This window comes from Peromyscus leucopus, chromosome 8b (assembly GCF_004664715.2).
Source record: "Peromyscus leucopus breed LL Stock chromosome 8b, UCI_PerLeu_2.1, whole genome shotgun sequence".
Taxonomy (NCBI): Eukaryota; Metazoa; Chordata; class Mammalia; order Rodentia; family Cricetidae; genus Peromyscus; species Peromyscus leucopus.
Window position 1 is genome coordinate 3,553,548 of NC_051086.1, and position 19,161 is coordinate 3,572,708.

At 46.3% G+C, this 19,161-nt stretch overlaps 1 protein-coding gene across 1 annotated transcript in view; it reads left to right on the plus strand.

Annotated features, from left to right (window-relative positions):
• Nucleotides 1-7,527: 7,527 nt before the first annotated feature.
• Dock2 (dedicator of cytokinesis 2) overlaps nucleotides 7,528-19,161 on the plus strand; it is a 419,098-nt gene continuing 407,464 nt past the window's right edge. Inside the window, exon 1 of the mRNA XM_028894904.2 lies at nucleotides 7,528-7,650. Within this exon, the coding sequence (XP_028750737.1) occupies nucleotides 7,608-7,650 (43 nt within the window). The 5' untranslated portion in view covers nucleotides 7,528-7,607. The remainder of the gene's footprint in view (nucleotides 7,651-19,161) is intronic.

Consider the following 19,161-nt stretch of genomic DNA (forward strand, 5'->3'; position numbering starts at 1 on the left):
GTGAGTACACACCTGGCATCTCAGAAGTTTGCTAAAGGGGCTTTACTATAGGATTTGATCTTCTTTTAGCATTCATGCACACAGTTGTACATGTGAATAAAAGTGTGGGCACTGGAGAGATGGCTCAGCACTTAAGAGCACTGACTGCTCTTTCAGAGGACTCAGAATCAGTTCCTGTCACTCATTCTGTGGCTCACAACCATCCCCAACTCCAGTTCCAAGAGACCTGATGTCCTCTTCTGAATTCCTTGGACACCAGGCACACTCATGGTACACATACATGCAGCCAACACACACACACACACACACACACACACACACACACACACACACACAGAGAGAGAGAGAGAGAGAGAGAGAGACAGACAGACAGACAGACAGACAGACAGACAGTGTGTGTGTAAAAACAATAATAACAATAAGTCTTTAAAAACAAAACAGAGATAATCCTACTACAATATATTTAAAAAATCTAGTCCTGGTGGAAGACTACTAGAATGAGGCTAAAATTAAATTTGACTTTTCTTTCTTGAATCTTTTAAGACAGGGTCTCACATTGTAACCCTAGCTGGTCTATAACTCACTATATGAACCAAACTGGCCTCAAACTCAGAGATCCACCCGCATCTGCCTCCTGAGGGCTGGGAGTAAAAGCATGCGCCACCACTATACGAGCTGAACTTGATTTTTTAAAAAGTCAGCATTTATCACATTCTCCGTGGCAGGGTGATGTTTGTTAATTCATACATCTGCACAGTGCCTACAGGGTGTCTGTTCACCTCTAATTACCCAAGGTCTTGGTTTTGTCTTGAAAAATTGAGAAAGTGTTCCTGTTCAGCAGAACAGTGAGCCCAGCAGTGAGGCCCCCCAGCATCTGTCAGGGCTGTATGTCACACTTAACTTTCCAGTGCCTATGTTGAAACCCAAATTCCCCTGTGGCCTTCAAGACTCTACATAACCTGGCTTCCACACTGTTCCTAACCTCCCTCCACTACACCATCACAGTCCCATAACACTGGCTCCTTCCTTTCCAGTCCTTGAGTCCACTACGCTGTCTACCATTGGGACCCTTACATTTGTGGCTGACCCCCTTGACACTCACTTCCCAGGTGTCACTCCGCCTTTCCCACTTCTCACAGGACACCCTGTCTATCATATCTCTGCTCTGTTTTCCTTAGCCTAACTGAACATGTACTGCTTTCCTGCCTCCCTGGGATGCTGTAAGATCCAGAACAGGCTCTCGCTGTTCCCTAGGATACATCCAGAGTGCCCAAGCTGGCTTTTCACAAGATGGATTCTCAATAAATGTGGAACAAATGAACTCAGCCTTGCGGGGGGGAGCTGATGAAGATCCAGAAAAGTCAACCTTTACAGCACAGAGTGCAGACAGATGTGTGTGCTGGGCCTCTTGGGAAAGAGACACACCCACACCGTGGGAGGATTCCTGCCAGAACACAAAGGTTTGCTCCTCAACTTTTCTGTCTTCCTCTACAGCATACAACTGCTCTGGTGTGATTCCTCCAGGTCTGAGGCATGTTTTCCTTTAGAAATTTGTTTTCCCCAGGAATACCTGCCTGCCTCGCACACTTCGGAAAGGAGGGTGCTCGGTGAGCATAAACACGAACAGTGGAGCTGGGGGAAGAGAGTCCAGCTGACGGCCCTACTAACAGTCTGGTTTCCTGTTAACACTGCCTGCCAATCCGGTGTAAAGCCTTGGCCACAGCCTCCATGATAAAGCCTCAGTTATCTTAACCATCAAATCAACATGGGCCTTGAACAGTCTCAGAAGGAGTTAGATGGGCGGCAACCAAGAAAACAACTGTGTCTTCTGTCAGTCACGGTGCCCATTTGCACTTCAACGTCCTTGAGGTCACAGCTAGGTTATGGCCGCTATGTCAAATGCCAGGCACCTTATCCATATGTGCAAACTAAGGAAGACATGCCTTAAAAAGAGATCCATCCATGAGTTGGAAGTAGAAACAGGTAACCTTACCCCATGAATACTTTGCCTACTTTGTGACTAGTCACAGACCCTTCTTTAAAACCCACCACAAAGAACTCACTATGCTGCTACCCCACTTAGGAGCATCCCATTCCAACCTGTCTTCAGAATATTTGCTTGGTTAAATTAATTTCAACTTAAATTGTGTCTCTGCACTGCATTCTTCCCTTCCAGAAGACGAGGACTGAAAGATCCCCAGAACCTGAGTGAGTAGGTTTCTCACCCAAAACAAACCTTCCTTGTTGAACAGAAAATATTTCCAGCATGTCTTCTGCCCAAGGTCACGAATCTCCGTGCTCATTCAGACACTAGGTAGGAAACCTTAAGTCACTGCAGCAAACTGTGTCCATCACGGCAGTCAAGGAGTGCTCTTTCCGAGTCTGGATTATGCTTATATTATGTTTTCCAGTTCCATCCATTTTCACTGCAAATTCAAACCACTTTGAGATTCCATCTCACCCAGAATGGCGACCATAAAGAAAACCAATGACAAGGGCTAGAGAGGGTTCTAGAAAGAGGAACCGCCATTCAGTGTTGGCGGGAATGTAAACTGCTGTAATCATTATGGAAATCAGTGTGGAGTTGCTCAAAAAACTAAAAATAGAACTACCATATGACCCAGATATATGACTTCTGGGCATGCACTCAAAGGACTCCACATCCTACCACAGAGATTTGCAGATCCATGCTTATTGCTGCTCTATTTACAATAGCAAGGAAATGGGATCGTCTTAGACGTCCATCACCAGATGAATGGATAATGAAGATGTGAAACATACACATAATGGAATTTCATTGAGTCATAAGGAAAAGAGGATTTTAACAATTCAATTATTCATTGTTAAATTCGCAAATTTAAATGTGAGTAAATATGGGTAAAAACCTAGAAACTAGCCAGAAGCTCCTGTGACAGGGGAAAAAGGAGGTTGGGGGGAGGTGGACGGGCTAAGGAATCAAAGTAGGGGGATTTCATGTTATGAAAGGATACAGTGGGGAAGTGGGGGACCTGAAGGTGGGGAGAGACATGGGTTTGGGGACAAAAACTACCCAAACTCACTGTGTCTGAAAGTTCCACAAGGCAACTTGTGACTCTGCAAGCTAATTAAAAATAAAATAATAAAGGGTAAAGAAATATTCTCCCAACATAAACCTGCATCCAAGCCTCCTCCACATCTGTGAATGTGCACACCCTTTCCCGTCATGCATCTCCTTAGTCTGTCTTAGTTCCTCTCTTTTGATGGAACACGGGCTTCAGTCGTGTTTCATTGTTTTGGCCTTCAGAAAAGCCATTGTATACACTGGAGAATCAGGGGAAAGGAGAGGACTGTGCATGAGACAATTAGAGTATATACTCTGGCTGAAGGATGGCCGCTAAGGTGATCTCAATGACTCTGCCACAAGGTAGATTCCTCAGTTATTTAGAAACCAGAGTGCCGGAATTTAGATGAAACCCCTCCATTAAAAAATTAATCTTTTCCACTAAAAAATATTAACCACTATGAGAACTAAATACAACTGTTAAAGAGGCCATCCTCTGGTTTGGCCTTGAGCTGCTAGTGTTGGGATTTGGTCAGTATAAATGTCTCTAGGCAAGGACTTTCTTGCTGCCAATCATATGCAGACAAGGATGAAGTCCTCACACACAAAACGAGCCTCAGCAACATTGCAGAAAGAGCAAAGCCAACCTCCAGATGGACTGGGAGAAGTGAGCAGTTCTTGAGCATGGCTGTTGTAGGTAGGACGGGAGGAATTTAGGAGATAGGGAGGACCACTGGGAGTCTTCCTGGAACAGGTCATTCTGGAGAAGAAAGGGAGTTCTCTCGGGAGGAAGGGTAGACTATGTAGGCTATAGGTCCTTGTGGCGTGCTTAGGGGTCTTCAGAGAGTACTTTCTGGCCACTAGTTGAGGGTGATTCTGTATGTGGTATAGGAAAGGAGTGGGTAAAAAAAATGGCAGAGGAGCCAGGAAGCAAAGCTATCGGGGGGAGCTAGAGCTTCATCATGCCCTGAGTGCATATTTGGTTTTCTTGAAAAATAGTGTTCTGATGGGTATGCAAGATGCGTTGTGAGCTGGACATCAGGTCTTGATGTATAAGAACTGAGAGAGATCCCATTGCTAGCCCTATGGCATGCTCATTAGCAATACGTTTTTAAATGCATTTAAGGGCTGGAGAAATGGTTCAGTGATAAGACAGTGGTTATCAACTTGTGGGGCACAACCCTTCACAGAGGTTGCCTAAGACCATCAGAAAACACAGATATTTACATTTATGATTTATAACAGTAGCAAAATGACAGTTATGAAGTAACAACAAAAGCAATTTTGTGGTTGGGAGGGGGGTCAGCACAACATGAGGAACTGTATTAAAGGGTCGCAGTGTTAGGAAGGTTGAGAACCACTGGGTTAACAGCACTGGCTGCTCTTCCAGAGGACACAGGTTCAGTTCCCAGCAATCGCATGGCAGCTCACAACCACTGTAACCCAAGTTCCAAGGGAGCTGATGCCCTGTCCTGGTTCCCATAGGCATTGTGTGCATGTGTACAGACATACATGTAGGCAAAATATCCATACACAGAAAATAAGATTTGAAAAAGAGTAGCCGATAACGGTATAAGTAACTCACAGACAGGCAGGAACGCTTTCAGCCCTTGCTTTTCTCCAACCCTCCCTTCCACACTGGCTTCTAGATGCTGACTGTTACTGTAAGATAGAATGATGTGCTTGCCGTTGTGTAAGTGCTTTCACAGCATCCTGAATTTACCTTCAAAGACTAAAATAGTTACTATCTGGGCTAATTCAGAAAATGTTTGCCAGGCCCATTCATTGGGGCTTAAATGAGATGATTCTCAATGATCTAGGTGGGTCTGACCCGATCAGTTCACAGCCTTTAAGGGCAAGGCTGGGGGTCCTTGACAAAGATGAAATTGTATCTCTTAGCTCCTGGCTGAGTTTTCAGCCTGCCCCATAGACTCAGGTGTATCTTTTAGTTTTTTGAAAGTCAAGGGGTAATATCAAGGAAATAATGTAAGTTCTTTATAAGAGAAAGGGAGCTTCCACAATCTGAACTACAGATAAATACATATACAAATATTTATTTGTGCACATATATGTGTATGAGAGAGAGAGAGAGAGAGAGAGAGAGAGAGAGAGAGAGAGAGAGAAGATGAACAGTCTTATTAAATAAGAAACACAGAGCCAATTGCAGAGTTAAAAGCCCAAGAGGTCAGAGCAGTCGCTGAGAGCTGAGACTTAAAACCACCTTTTTTACCCTTAGCTGCCAATGTTGTCCTTCCCCTCAGAAAGAGACCTACTTCCTGTGTGTCTGTCCTTTTATTGACTTTCAGTTCTGCCTTCTCATTGGTTGTAAACCCAACCACATGACCTCCTCGTCACTGCCCATCTGTACAGACCTCCAGGTCTTCTAAGGTTGGTATTGAGATTAAAGGCGTGTGTCTCCATGCTGGCTGTATCCTTGAACACACAGAGATCCGCCTAGCTCTGCCTCTCAAGTGCTGGGATTAAAGGCGTGCACCACCACTGCCCAGCTTCTGCTATGGCTTGCTATTAGCTCTGACCCCCAGGCAACTTTATTAACATACAAATAAAATCACATTTCAGTACAAATGAAATATCACCATATTTGTGTGTGTGTGTGTGTGTGTGTGTGTGTGTGTGTGTGTGTGTGTGTGTGTGTTTTGTGATGGTTGTTTGAATGAGAATGGCTCTCGTAGGCTCATATACTAGAATGCTTGGTCCCCAGTTGGTGAAACTGTTTGGGAAGGATAAGGAGGTGTGGCCCTGTTGGAAGAGGTGTGTCACTGGGGATGGGCTTTGAGATTTCAAAAGCCCATGGTAGTCTCAGTTAGCTCTCCTGCCTCATGCTTGTGGATCAGATGTAAGCTCTCAACTCTGCTCTAGCCCTATGTCTGCCTGCTTGTTTCCATGTTCCCCACCAAGATGGTCATGGACTGTACTACCCTCTTGAACCATGAGCCCTAAATTAAATGCTTTCTTTATAAGTTGCCTTGGTCATAGCGTCTTATCACAGCAGCAAAACAGTTACTAAGACCTGAGTATTAAACACACACTGACATTCTTCTGGCTTTGATCTTATGGCAAACCCCTGATCCAACTGCTTACTGTGAGGGATGCTGCTATGGAGTGCTGTCCTCCAAGTCTGACAGCCATTACCAGGCTCAGTAGAGCAGTTGGGACTATTCCCAAGAGACCCTCAAGATTTGGCCTGTTGACAAGGGACTGTGGGGGGTCATTAGAACCTCTTCTGGGATTTTAGCCACTCCTTTCTGTGTCTCCCTGGCAGCTGCATGTAAATCAGTTCCAGATGTACATAGTCCCATAGTCTGAGAGGTGATAGAGTTTGTAGTATGTAATAGATTAACCTAAGAGACTACCTATGCAGTTATAGGGAAGTGGTCATGCATGCTGGGGTGAGGCATTTGAGTGATGCGGCTGTTTTGGGAGTCACCCATGCTCCTGTGAGTAACCCCTCAGCTGTGCACTAATAAGCAAGCCCAACAAACTTTAGTTTGCCTACCTAGACTTGAGAAGAATCATTGCTATGGTCTGTCCTTAGCACCCTGTCCAGGGTGAGTAGAGGGTTCATGTGTTCCTAGGAAAAATTCACATGACAGATGCACCTAACCTGTGCTGTTAGAAAACTGAAAAGTCAATACATTAAAATGAAAGAAAGGTGGTATTTTGTGATAGCTAGCTGTCAGTGGTGATATTGCCTAGTCTTTCCTAATGTCTCTGGAGTAGGGCAGAAAGGCATTATGAGAAATGGTAATAGAGATAGAAAATTCAAGAAGACTTAGATCACCATTAGCGTATCCCTGAGAGATATTTTCCTTTTTCGGATAGAGTCTATTCCAAGAGCGAAATTCAAGTTTTGTGGGGAAATGTCTGTATGAGCCACCCTCCCTATGTTTTTCCCAGTTGGCTCTTGCTGGTGATGAGGATGCCCTTGATCTCCTGGCACTGTCAGCCAATGGTGTGCTTGAGTAGGGTTAGAGGGGAGTGTCCTAAGCTTTCATCAGATTCTCCATTGGGTCCATGGCGCAGCAAGGATGCTAACTAAAGTGACTTCTCTATCTTTAGTGTGTCACCCGCTGTGACACGGTCTTCTCTAATCCTCAGGAAAAGCATGTGGAGGAGGAGGAGGCACTCACGTCCTGTCTTCCAAATGAAAAACCGAATCACAGAGAGATGATGATCAGCCCACAAAGCTCATGTTTAGTCACTCACGGGGTTCAGAAGTCAGGGAAACTGCACTTGGTGGTCTGGGTTGGCTTTAACTACCTGTCCGGCTTGTAGCCGTTTACCCGGGGAAGAGACAAATTGAGGGTGGGCTCTAACTTTTGCGGGCAGCCTTCTAGTCCTCAGCAAAATCGGCAAAATCGCAAAATCGTGTGTCCCCGCAGGAGCAGAAGGGGGAGGGGGGAGTGGGAACCCAGAGGAGAGGAAGGCGGACCTTGAGAGAGAGAGTTTAAAAAGAGGAAGGAAGTGAGGCCCTTGCAAGGAGCCTAGCCACCCCAGCCAGCTTCTCCACTAGAGAACAGGAGGCTCTCAAGGCTCCCGTCTGGCCATGGCCCCCTGGCGCAAAACTGACAAGGAGCGGCACGGTGTGGGTAGGTGTGGGCACTGGGGTTTCTGCGCGGAGGAGGGCAGGTGGCTGGAGGCTTCACCACGCAGGTGGATGTGATGGGATGTGCAGCATGGCTGAGGGCAGGACATGCCATGCAAACTCGGGTCTGGGACACAGTGCTTCTCTCTGGCTGCTGCGGCCGTTGGGTTAAAGGAGAAAATGAGGGCAGAGAAAGGGCATCCTTTCCTTCAGCCTCTCCCAAGCACTCACCGCATCCTCAAGATGAGGTGTTGTTGTTGACCTTTTGATGTTCAGCCCCGAGTGCCAGGCTTTGCAGGGCATAGAGCACTCTCCACCTGTCGATCTTGAAGCCACCATGGCTCCCTCTACCCATCTCCAAAGCCACACCAGCTGCTGGTTTGCTCTGCCTGTTTCTCTGAGTCAGGTGACCCCTGATCTGCTCCAATATCCCAAGCACCCAGTTTGGAGCAGGGCTGAAGCCAAGGGTCCCTGGAGAACCTTTGAGAGAATGGTTCCTGTCAGATTATCTGAAGATCGCCGAGAAGAGAGCTTCAGCCGTCTAAGCTCCCAGAGGCCTCTGCGTCAAATTGGGGGCGGAAGTGGTGGCTGGGGGGAAGGGAGGTGTCAGGTACTGTGACTCTAAGTGGCATCGGTGATGCAATCCTCCCAAACTCTAAGTGCAAATTTAAAGTTCATGTAGGGGATTTCCACATTGCCGGATTACAGATCCCACCAAAGAATGGACAATTCAACAGGCCATGCCCAAGGGAACTCAGAAGTGGGAGTTATAGATGCAGGTGTGTGTGTGTGTGTGTGTGTGTATGTGTGTGTGTGTGTGTGTGTGTGTGTGTGTGTGTGTGTTCCTGGGCCACAACTTAAGAATGGCTACTTTGTGGGTGCTCAGATCTATCCACCCACGGACAAGCATTTGGCACTTTAAGATGAAAGGTCCCTACCAGAGAACAGACAAGTTATATCTGCAAGGGGCCTCAGGTTCTCCATCTGTAAAATGGGAAGTTTGAACTAGACTCAGTAAAGGCCTCCTTAAAGCTTCGAAGCTTCTCCAACTCTGCCTTTTCCAGCTGGAGGTACCCTGCTAGCAATCGGCACGTGAACAGAGGGACTGTGAGGTGGGCAGGGCGTGTGGGCAGAGGAGCCCTTGTGTCCTGGGGATGAAAGGGGGCCTGGAGAAGTATGTGTCTGGAAAGCAAGGGCTCTTAGCACCTGCTGTGAGAAGAGGCAATGGTTTGGTACAGGGTAAACGGAAGCCACATCTAGACCATGTTCTTGTTTTCTCACTCTAAGTCCAGGTGGTAACACTTTCCTAGTCCATAGCACTCCTTTGTGAAGGACACTGGAAATGGGGGGCATAAGGACTTGGAGGAAGACAAAAAGCTAGAATTGTGTGAGGGGTTAAGACAGCTGGGCCATCTCTGGGTGCTTTTCCGCTTGATTCATTCTTCAGAATGGGTGTCATTAGCTGTCCTTGTGGCCTCATTGAAAGGGGTGATGATGTCCCTTGCTGAAGACCATTCACCAACAGAACCAGGTGCTCTCTTGGTCACCTTGAGGTCTAGTGGGCAGCAGGCAATCTGCACCAGGTTATTTCCTGTTCCTGCTGCAGCCTTGGCACAGCACCCCTTCAGAACTCTAGAAAGGCCTGGGGTAGAAGTGGAGTAGACTCTTCCCAGGCAAGGCAGTGTGCTTACAAAATAAGAGAGCACAGCCTCTGCCTTGAGGAGTCTGAAGAAGGTTAGAAGTTTGTTTGGGTTGTGACATCAGGCCTAAGTTCAAATCTACACTTGTTTCTTCATCTATAATGAAGTGATGATGATGATGATGATGATGATGTCGCAGGTCTGATGGGATTGTTCTGGGGACTACCTGGAGTGATAATTATAAAGCATTCTGTAATACTCCTGTTCAAGATCAAGGGACTCATCTTAAAATGAGCAGCTGCAGAATCAAGAGAGACAGAAAGATGGTCCCAATGCCAGCTTCAGAACAGTTGTTCCTAGTAAGAGGGTAGTGGTTTAAATTTTCGAGGCCCATTCTCATCTCTGGCTTTGAGACGTCTATATGAGAGAGTGTATTATTATTCCCATTTTACAGGGGAAGACCCCAAGTTCACGTGATTTGGTGATAATGAAGCTGGCTCTTAGATTCCATGGCCCTAACACTTCAGGCTTTAAGTACTATAGGCATTCTTGACTGTATCAGAGGGGCCCTTGAAGGAGGATGTCATGGATAAAAGTAGAAAGCTTGTGCATAGCAATTGGATCAAGCAAGACATCTGAATTGGTTTTAGTAGATGTTTGTAGAGAAAAGGCCCAGGAGAGGAGGTTACTTACGGTTAGAGGGGAAGGGACTTACCTGTCTGGACTTCCTTCTGTGGTTCTTGGGCTTTTAAGTGGGAGTGTCCCATGTAAGAAGCCAATAAAAGCAGTTGAGACATGGGCAGGGATTGGACATAGACTGGCAGGGCAATGGGTAATATTTCTGTGAGTCTCTGTCTAATTGGTCGGTCTCACTTAAATCCACTTAAAATTAGCATGGCTTTGGCTTTTCAATCTGTGTGAGACTCCGGTCAGTGATGTTTTTTTTTTCTTGGAAGAGGTATGGGAAGGGATAGAGGGAGAAGGGAGACAGAGAAGAAAACGGTGTCAGTTGGGCTTAAATCTGACTGCAGGTAAAAGTGAACATCTGAAATAGTGGATTGATTGAGGTACACGTTCATTTTGCTGCTCACAAAATCCAAAGAACGGTGGTTCCAAGGTGGACTTGATTGAATGACACCCATTTCCCATTAGTTCCCTCTTGTATTCCGGCCACGGTTTCCTGTCCTTGGAAGCCTTGATCCAGAAATGCTGTGAGAGGAGAGGAGAGGTAGATCAGTCCATTATGTCTTCCATGCTGCTTCCTTGGGATGCCCCCTCTGCCTCTTGAATCAGGCTGCCTGCACAAGCTGCAGCCATCATGTTCCTTTGGCAGTCATCAAGAATGATAAAGGAACATGGAAGGCATGGCCTTTCCCTTTAAAAACACTTATCTGAAGGTAGACTTGGCATTTCCTCTTCCAGCCTATGGGCTAAGACCTAATCATTTGACCAAACCTACCTGCAAGAAGAGCTGGGAAATGTAGTCTGTATAACAGTCAGCAGGTACTCAGCTAACATTTAGTAATTTCACTCCCAAAGCAAGCAAGAAAGAATGGTATTGTAGATAAAATAGTGACTCACACGACAAGATTCATGTTTCTGGAAGCTGAGAGCCCAAGATCAAAGCTGCTTGGAAGATGGGTCTTCTGTGGCCTCTAGTTGATTGGCAGAGGGCCATTTACTGATTTACTGCCTTTTTCCTTGGCTGCCCTCTTGGCATGCACACCTTCGCTGCCCCTTTATCTCCTCATAAGAACATTGCTCAGTGCCTCAGCTGAGTGTGCCAGGCTCTGCTGACTCCCCATGGGAGACCTTGCCTTGGAGGAGGTGGGAATGGGTGGGGTTTGGGGGGAAGGCTGGGAGGCAGGAGGAGGGAGGTGAGGGGAATCTGTGGTTGGTATGTAAAATAAATAGAAAATCTCTTAATAATAAACACACACACACACACACACACACACACACACACACACACACAAAGAACATTGGTCAGAATAGGTTAGGTTAGAGCCTCACAATCAGGGGCTTCATTTTAATTTATTCAGCTCTTCAAGAACTTGCTGCAGATAGAGCTCTCTTCCAGAACAGTAGAGATTAGGACTCTAGCCTTTATGTTTTCAGGAGACACAGTTAAGTCCATAACAGATCATGTGTGGTCTCTGCCATGGCGGTCAGGGATTATAAGTGAGGTCTCAAGGCAGGGTCTTCAGATTGAGAGCTAGGATAGAAAAAATATGTTTGCCCTGAAGTGGGTCCCTTAGGCAAATTTGTATGGCGCCTCCCTTATGCTCCTAGGGAGGGGAAGAACATCTCCTTTCTCTCCCTTTCTTGGCTAGTGCCCTGTAAATACAAACAAAGGACAGATGAACAGGAGCAAAATGAGCAGAAGGTGGTTAGCATGCACATCATGCTAGTTCAGGGAGCATCCAGGAAGGAGCATCTCAGGGCTGCTTTGAACATGCCCCTATATGGCAGCTCCACAAGGGGAGAGTAGAATCTCAGAGAAGTGCCTGGATAAAAGGAATGGGTATGGGCTTCCAATGGAGGCCGACTCAGGATCGGGACTCTCACTCAGTGAAGCCTGTCTTGGAGCCAACTTTCTATGGTTTTCATGGCCACAAAAGGCCTTTGTGGGCGAGCGTTTATGACTGTCCTGTTTTTCTAACTACCTGATTTTTCTCATGTAAGGAGTGGTCCTCCGAAGCTTCCTTTTGCAGTTCTTGAGTCTCACTTTCTTCTACTTAAAATAACCAAATTAAAGTGGCATAATTGAGGGATGGTGTATTTTGATTCCTTAAAGGTGAGATGTTTGTCCTTACAACTTGTCTCCAGCTGAGAGGTGAGGAATGATCTTCCCTGAGCCTCTTTTGCAGGTGCTGGTGATGGCTGGCATTTTGGGGCATTTCTTGGCTCATCAGTACATCACCTCCATCATCACCTGGCATTCCCCCTGTGTCAGTATGTCCCCACCTTTCCTTTTTTAATGAGAACACTGAATTCTATTGGATTAGAGGAAAACATAGTGACCTATTTTAACTTGATTACTTCTGGAAAGACCATATATTGACATGAATTCACATTCTAGGATAGTGGGAATTAGGACACTGAGGTCACTCTGTTTTAAAGGGTTGGGACAAGATTCAAATCCTAATGGGCTCTGCAGAAACAGAGAGGGATTCTTTCCTCTATTTCAGTGGGAAGGATATGGAAGGGTTTTTGTCTACTTCCTAGTTCAAGGCTGTGGAGACACTTAGAGCCCAGAACCTTGGACAGAGCTGGTTTGGGCTTTTTGTTTTGTTTTGTTTTGTTTTTTGTTTTTTTGTTTTTTATTTTTCCCCCCTCCTGGGCTCTTATAATGAAGGATAATATTCATTCAAATAGTTCATTTTAGGTATGTGTGATATGTGGGCAAGTGATGCATTTTAAGTTCAAGAAAAATCACCTAGAAATTCAGGAAGTATGAGCAGTCAGGCCTTCTAAAGGTCATGAACTTGAGAGCCCTTGAAAACATAGGCCTCCTTTCCTGGCTTCCCCGCCTCTCTAAATACCTCAGTTCTGTTCTCTGGTTTATCCTCATCACCTCCCTCTGGTTCCTTCACTCTTTCTTAATTTTGGTATTCTCTAGCAACCCATCATGACCCTGCCTGAAATCTGTATAACTTTGTGTTTTGGCATCCAGTGAATCTTCTGTGTCCCAAGAGGGGACAGAATGGTGGCCTGTTCCATCTTTACAAAATGACAACCCGTAAAACAGGCCATGATTTTGAGAGGGAGCAGGGGGTTGATTCAAGAGGATTGGAGAGGAAAGGGAAAGGGAAACTAATGTAATTATATTTTAATTTAAAATATATGAAAGAGCAAAGCCAAATCTTATACTAGCACAGAAATGATTGTTATCTTAAATATTATATGTAGGAACTCAAAGCATTTATTTCAAAGTCTGTATTTACTGAAACAAACCCCTTTCATAAAATCAATAAAAACAGCAAAATAATGTTGCTTCTTAATAAATACTTTGTTTTGATTTTTAAAAAGGCCACCCAAGTCACTGTCAGCCTAAGAACAGGCTCCACTCTACTCAGGGTGCGGCCACTGCTGGTTCAATTTCTGATGGCTATCGTCAAGTCACTGACTTGTTACTCTTCTAGCTAGAGGTGTGTGGAGGGAAGGATGCTGTCTGCATAGGAGGCAAACATGTGACGTGCTTCACTAACAGCTAGAGTGAGCACTCCTTCAGAGGAGTCGGCTCCACTCCTGTAGTCGGCAAGGCAACAGGAAACTTGTCACTCAGCTGCTCACTCACTAGTTCATTCTTTATTTATTTCCTGCATATTTGCTTGACATTTCCCAAGTCCCAGGCATCATGTTAGTCACCGAGGCTTTAGGAGCTTATAGCTGGTAATGAAGACAAAGGGACTTTGCGAGTCAATCACAGGCATATAGTTAGAAACTGTGCCGTGTTCTGTTGAAATAAATGAATGCTTGTCCATGGATGAGTATATTGTGGAGAAGAGTTTTAGCGTGGACCATCAGAGCAGATCTCTTAGTGGGGGCATCTTGGGAAAAGAGGATAACTGTGTCTTGGGACCAGTCCCCAAATATTCGTCTGGTGTAACAGAAACACAGGACTGAAAAATGCAGTTCCTTCCCAATGCTAATTCTTTGGTGCCTGGCCTCCTTTGTGATGTTCCAGCAACTCGGGGTCGTTTAGATGAACCCTTTAGGTTGGTTGATTAGGTCCATGTAAGGAGATCATCCTACTACCTGGATATATGGGAGCCTCATGAGTCAATATCCAGCTTGGCTCCAAACATCATGTCTACGTCTGAAGGAACTTTGGTGAAAGGTGCATTTCCCAAATTCTGCTTTCTCCTGAGTCCAGCATCTTCGGTGGTTTTGTTGTATTTTGAGACAGGAAGTGTAGTGCCATAATGTTCTGCTTATTTCTGGATGTCTGGATTTGCTGCTGCTTTTAAAGCTTGAAGGCCTTTAATCATCAATCACGCATAGGCACCCGGTCTGTATTTGGCAGCATATACTGAGCAAATGTGGGATGATAATGTTTGTTGTTGTCACCCACCTCTAGAGGAATCTGTGCAGAGACACCTCAAATGTCCCCTCTAATAGGCACTTGCTCCCTTCCTCCTTCTCTCCCTCCCTCTCTCGCTACCTTCCTCCCTCCCTCCCTCTCTCCTTCCCTCCCTCCCTCCTGTAATTGGTGTGAATTGAACAGTAGAGTAGTCAGGCTGAGTCAGTGAGCCGCTGAAGACATACTGTATTTTGTTCTCAGAGAAGTACATCCATTCTCTCCCTGCCCCAACAAAGATGCTGCTGGCTTCTGCACTGGTTTAATTTCAGTGGCAGAAACTGGGCCTGACTGACATGAGGATGGATACTGTTGCAGATTTCTCCCCAACAACTGCTCAGAGAATTCAGAGTTCTGACAACACACAGCCCTTAGGTCAAAGGCTACACTTTATCAAAGAGACAAAGAGGGGGTTCTTGCTACATTATAACATGGCAGAGGGTGACATGTGGGGGGCAGACCCTGAGACACCCTGACGGGCACGATCAACTGCTGCAGTGACAACAATGGATCCAGCTAAATGCTGAGGTTTTGCTTGGTGTCTGTTACTTTTCTATTGCTCTGAAGAGACACTATAACCAAGGTGACTTATAAAAGAAAGAATTTGCTTTGGGGCTCATGGTTCCATCGGATTAGAATCCATGATCATCACAGCAGGGGCCATGGCAGAAGTCGTGCAGACATGGTGCTGGAGCAGTAGCTAAGAGCTTGCAGCCCGATCTGCAAGTTGGAGGCAGAGAGAGAAAGCTAACTGGGATTGGTGTGGGCTTTTGAAACCTCAAAGCCCACCCCTAGTGACACAGCCCCTCCCACAATGCCATCCTCCCTAATCCTTCCCAAGCAATTCCACCAGCTAAGCACCAGGCGTTCAAACATATGAGCCTTTAGGGTCCATTTTCATTCAAACCATCACACCTGGCAAGTGGCTGCAGCAGTAAGGGGTTTCCTAAGGGAAGAATATTCTGTTTGGAAAGCAGATACAGGGCAAATGATGCCTCAAGGAGGAAGTCCCTTTGATGTGTAGGAGGCCAGGGTGGCTGGATCAGGGGTGAAAGTGTAAGGATGGATTCTGTGGGAAGTGGTCATGGGGAGAAATGATGTGTGGGTATCACGGGGACTTTATAGTTGATGGAAGATGGGGTGAGGTATTTCAGGGGTTGGAGCAGAATCGAGAAGTGCCACATCTTACACTTGGGCTGACAGTTTCATGGGATGTGACAAAAAGGGAGCTAAGTGTCATAGCAGAGAGGCTGGTGAAACAGTTGTAGCAGTGACCTAGATATGAAGGGGCAGTGGCTCAATATGAAGGTGGCTGTAGGTGTGCTGACATGAGCCTCACTTCTGGACAGATGTAGTGTAGGCGGAGCAAGTGGGTTTTCCTCGTAGATTAGACATGGGTATGAGAAACAAAGAGGAGTCCAGGGTGGTCCTAAGGCTTCTGGCATGAACAACCGAAAGTGCCAGAACAGTGTATGGGATTTCTCTCCTCATTCTGGATCTAAGTTATCACCAACCTCCTTATAAATAGGGAGTTGCCTCACCCTTTCACAGTGTGGTGCGTTTCCAAAGGTGTGTGTTACTGTATCCCAACCTCACCAGCCCCCAGGAGGTGGACTTTTTTAAAAAAAAAAACAAAAAAACAAAAAACTTACCTTTACAGGTGAGGAGACTGAGGTGGAGAAAGGTTTCCAGCTCGATGTAGGTTTTTTTGGAATCACACCTCAGCTCTTCTGCTTTGTCACTTTTCGCCTGCACCACGGTCCACTTTCTATTGCTATAATGGAACACATAGACTGGGTAATTATTTAAGAATAGAAGTTGATTTAGCTCATGTTTTTGGAGGCTGGGAAGGCTGACAACTTGGCATGGGCATCTTCTCAACATCTACTGAGAGTTCTTGCTGCTTATTAACATGGTGGGGGATACCACACGATGAGGCAGAGCATGTGTACTAACTCAATTCTTCCTTCTTTTGTTTAAAGTAAGTCATGATATCTTGGGGGTCTAGGCTTAAAATGTCATCTAATCCTAATACAAAAATTTGGGGATAACATTGCCAACCCATGGGCTTTTGGGGCACACATTGTCTATGAATTATGTAAATATACATTGCCTTTCCCAGTAGGTGATCCACTCTGAGGGCAGAGCTCCATTGGAGATTCATTCTGAATCCATCCAGCCCAAGAGTAATAGGAAGAATGGGAGGGTAGAGAATCAATTGTTTAACAGTGGGTTCCCTTGAGAATCCAGCAGAAGCTGTTGGCCCATCTTTCTAGAAAGCATGCGCATATGCAGTCTGTGTTATCATTCAGTCATTCCCATCTCTGGAAGCTAGTCAGGGTTCCTGAGAAAGTGTGGTGTGTTCCCACTCTGTAAAGTGTTGCAATGGATACAGCCAAGGCTCTCTGTTCCAAAGTATGAATTCTTGGACTCAGGAGCTGCCACCAGCCAGAAAAGGGTTTTCACAGTCTATTCAGATCAGTCCAGCAGGCCCTGTTGGGAATGAATGGTGGGTACAGCATCCCTGCCTTGGGGACTGCAGTCCAGCAGTAAATCTCTGCAGGAGGCAGCAAATAGCAACACAGTTACTATTAATCTCCTGTTTCTCAGGCAGGGCTAGTGGACCCCTTGCTTTGCATTACCATGACTCCCGATATCACTCCCATCACATTCCTCTGCCGTCTTCTGTTGAATTGTCCAGGACCCTTCATAGACTCTGAGCTCCAACAAGGCAAGACTGACCCTCTGCCTGGTGGAATTGTGTAAGATGCTTCTTTAGTTGTTGATTGGACGCATGGATGTGCAGAAGGATGAGTAGATGGATGGGTACGTGGATGGACAGATAGGTGGATGAATGGATAAATAGATGGATGGATGAGGGAGGGACCAGGGAGGTAGAATTCGAAGTTTTCCCATTTCCGGGCCTCACAAAGTTCAGATGGATTGAGTTACCCATCTTGCCTCCATCTTCTCACCCCATCCTTTCCTTCCTTTGAAAGTGCTACAGCTCTTGAACTTCTTTTTGATGTTGAGCCCTTGCAGTTGGCCACTGGACCAAGGCCACTTGTTTACACCCTGGAACTCCGTTAAGACGGCCCTGCAGTGTCCTCACACATCACACCGACTTCCCCCGCCTCCCTGCCCTCACCACCCTCCCACCCCTTTTCTTTTGCCTCCTGCCTGTGCTCTGCTCCTCCCTAGCTCTAGTCTCACTTCCCTCCGAGCGCTCTGAGAGCCCCACCGCTGCTGTGCCTGGCAGCTTGGCAGTTCAGTGCCCACACAGCTCCTTGCTTCTCCTATGTGTGGATCCAGGAGAACCAGAGCCTCTCTAACCTGCAGGATTCACCAGATTGCCAGAGACTCTGAATTTCTGTAAAGAGGGCTGATGTGGGTGATTTTGTTGTAGTCCTTCTTTCTAACTCTATAGTTGTAGGTGAAAGTAAGGCTTTGTACGAGGGCGTGGATGCCTATGCTGTGGGAATGTCCACATCATGTTCTAAGCAGGATTTACCCATCTTTTAAATCTTGACCTAGCTGATGCTGTGAGTCAGGGATGATTCTTTGATACAGGGCTATCTCTTCCATTATACAGTTGTGTATCAGTCCATTTTTCATGCTCAAGGCAGAATACTTACAAAGAAGAGAGGTTTGTGTAGGTCACAGTTTAGTAGGTGAAAATCTGAGACTGATCATTGGCTTTGTCTACTCAGCAGCAGGGGAGGACCTCAGGGTCACCTGAGCCCCAGTGGTCAGAGCAGAGACAAACAAAGAGAAGCCAGAGACTGGGAAGGGACCAGGTGGCTCTTTTAATAACAACTTTCTCTGGGGGACAAATAAATCCCATTTCCAAATGCAATGCTTCAGTGACCTAACCCCTTTCACTGGGGTCTGCCTCTTGAAGGTTCTACCATTTCCAGTGTTGCGTCATCGAGGCACCACCTCCAGTGTGTGAGCTCATGGTACATGCTCAGTCCATGTGTAAACCATATAGGATGGTTAAGCAGCATCTCTGGCCTCTACCTATTAGAAGGTACATTCAGCCTTCTACCTGGCCCCAAACTAGGGCAAAGATGAATACTACTGGAGGGGAAAACAGCCCCCAACCGAGGAGCTCCGGATTAGAGAACTCATCATTGGAGTCCCACCCTAATTTCTATTGCCTAGGTGGGATCACTTTGGCTCACCGAAGACTACACAATGATGTGCAGGCCCAAGGCCTGTTGTCATGACCCAGTGAGGGCCTTGGAGCCCCCCCAATAGCTCAGATGACAGGCCCATCTTTGTAAGAGGTGGAGTATGCAGGGGTGGAGATCAAATCTCTGAGGCCAGTCTGCTTGCAGAGAAATCCTGGCTTGGCTCCTTCCTCACCACAGCACCTTGTGCTTAATCTTGCACTGCCTCAGTTTTCTGATCTGTAAAGTAGAGAAAACACTTAACACCCATCAACAGTTGTATGGCAAAGATTTAGTGGAGGGGAGCTGTGGTTCTCTAAGGTCTGGTGAGGGAACTTCTCCCCTCCCCCCTTTTTTGATTATCTGTCTCATTTTCTTGCCCTTCTGCTCTCTCTTCTTTCTCTTCCCTCTTGCCTCTTCTTCCTCTTCCTCCCCTCCTCTCCATCTGTCTCCCAGGCTGGGCACCATTGCAAGTCATTTGCTGCATTGCGTGTGGGTTTGGAGCTCTGCTAGTCCCTGCAGTTGCCCTCTCTGGAGCTCTCTCTATCAGGGTGTTGCTCTGGTGTTGTCCCTGCCCACGGACTCTGACACGTGCCTCGTATGTGTCACTGAATGCACTG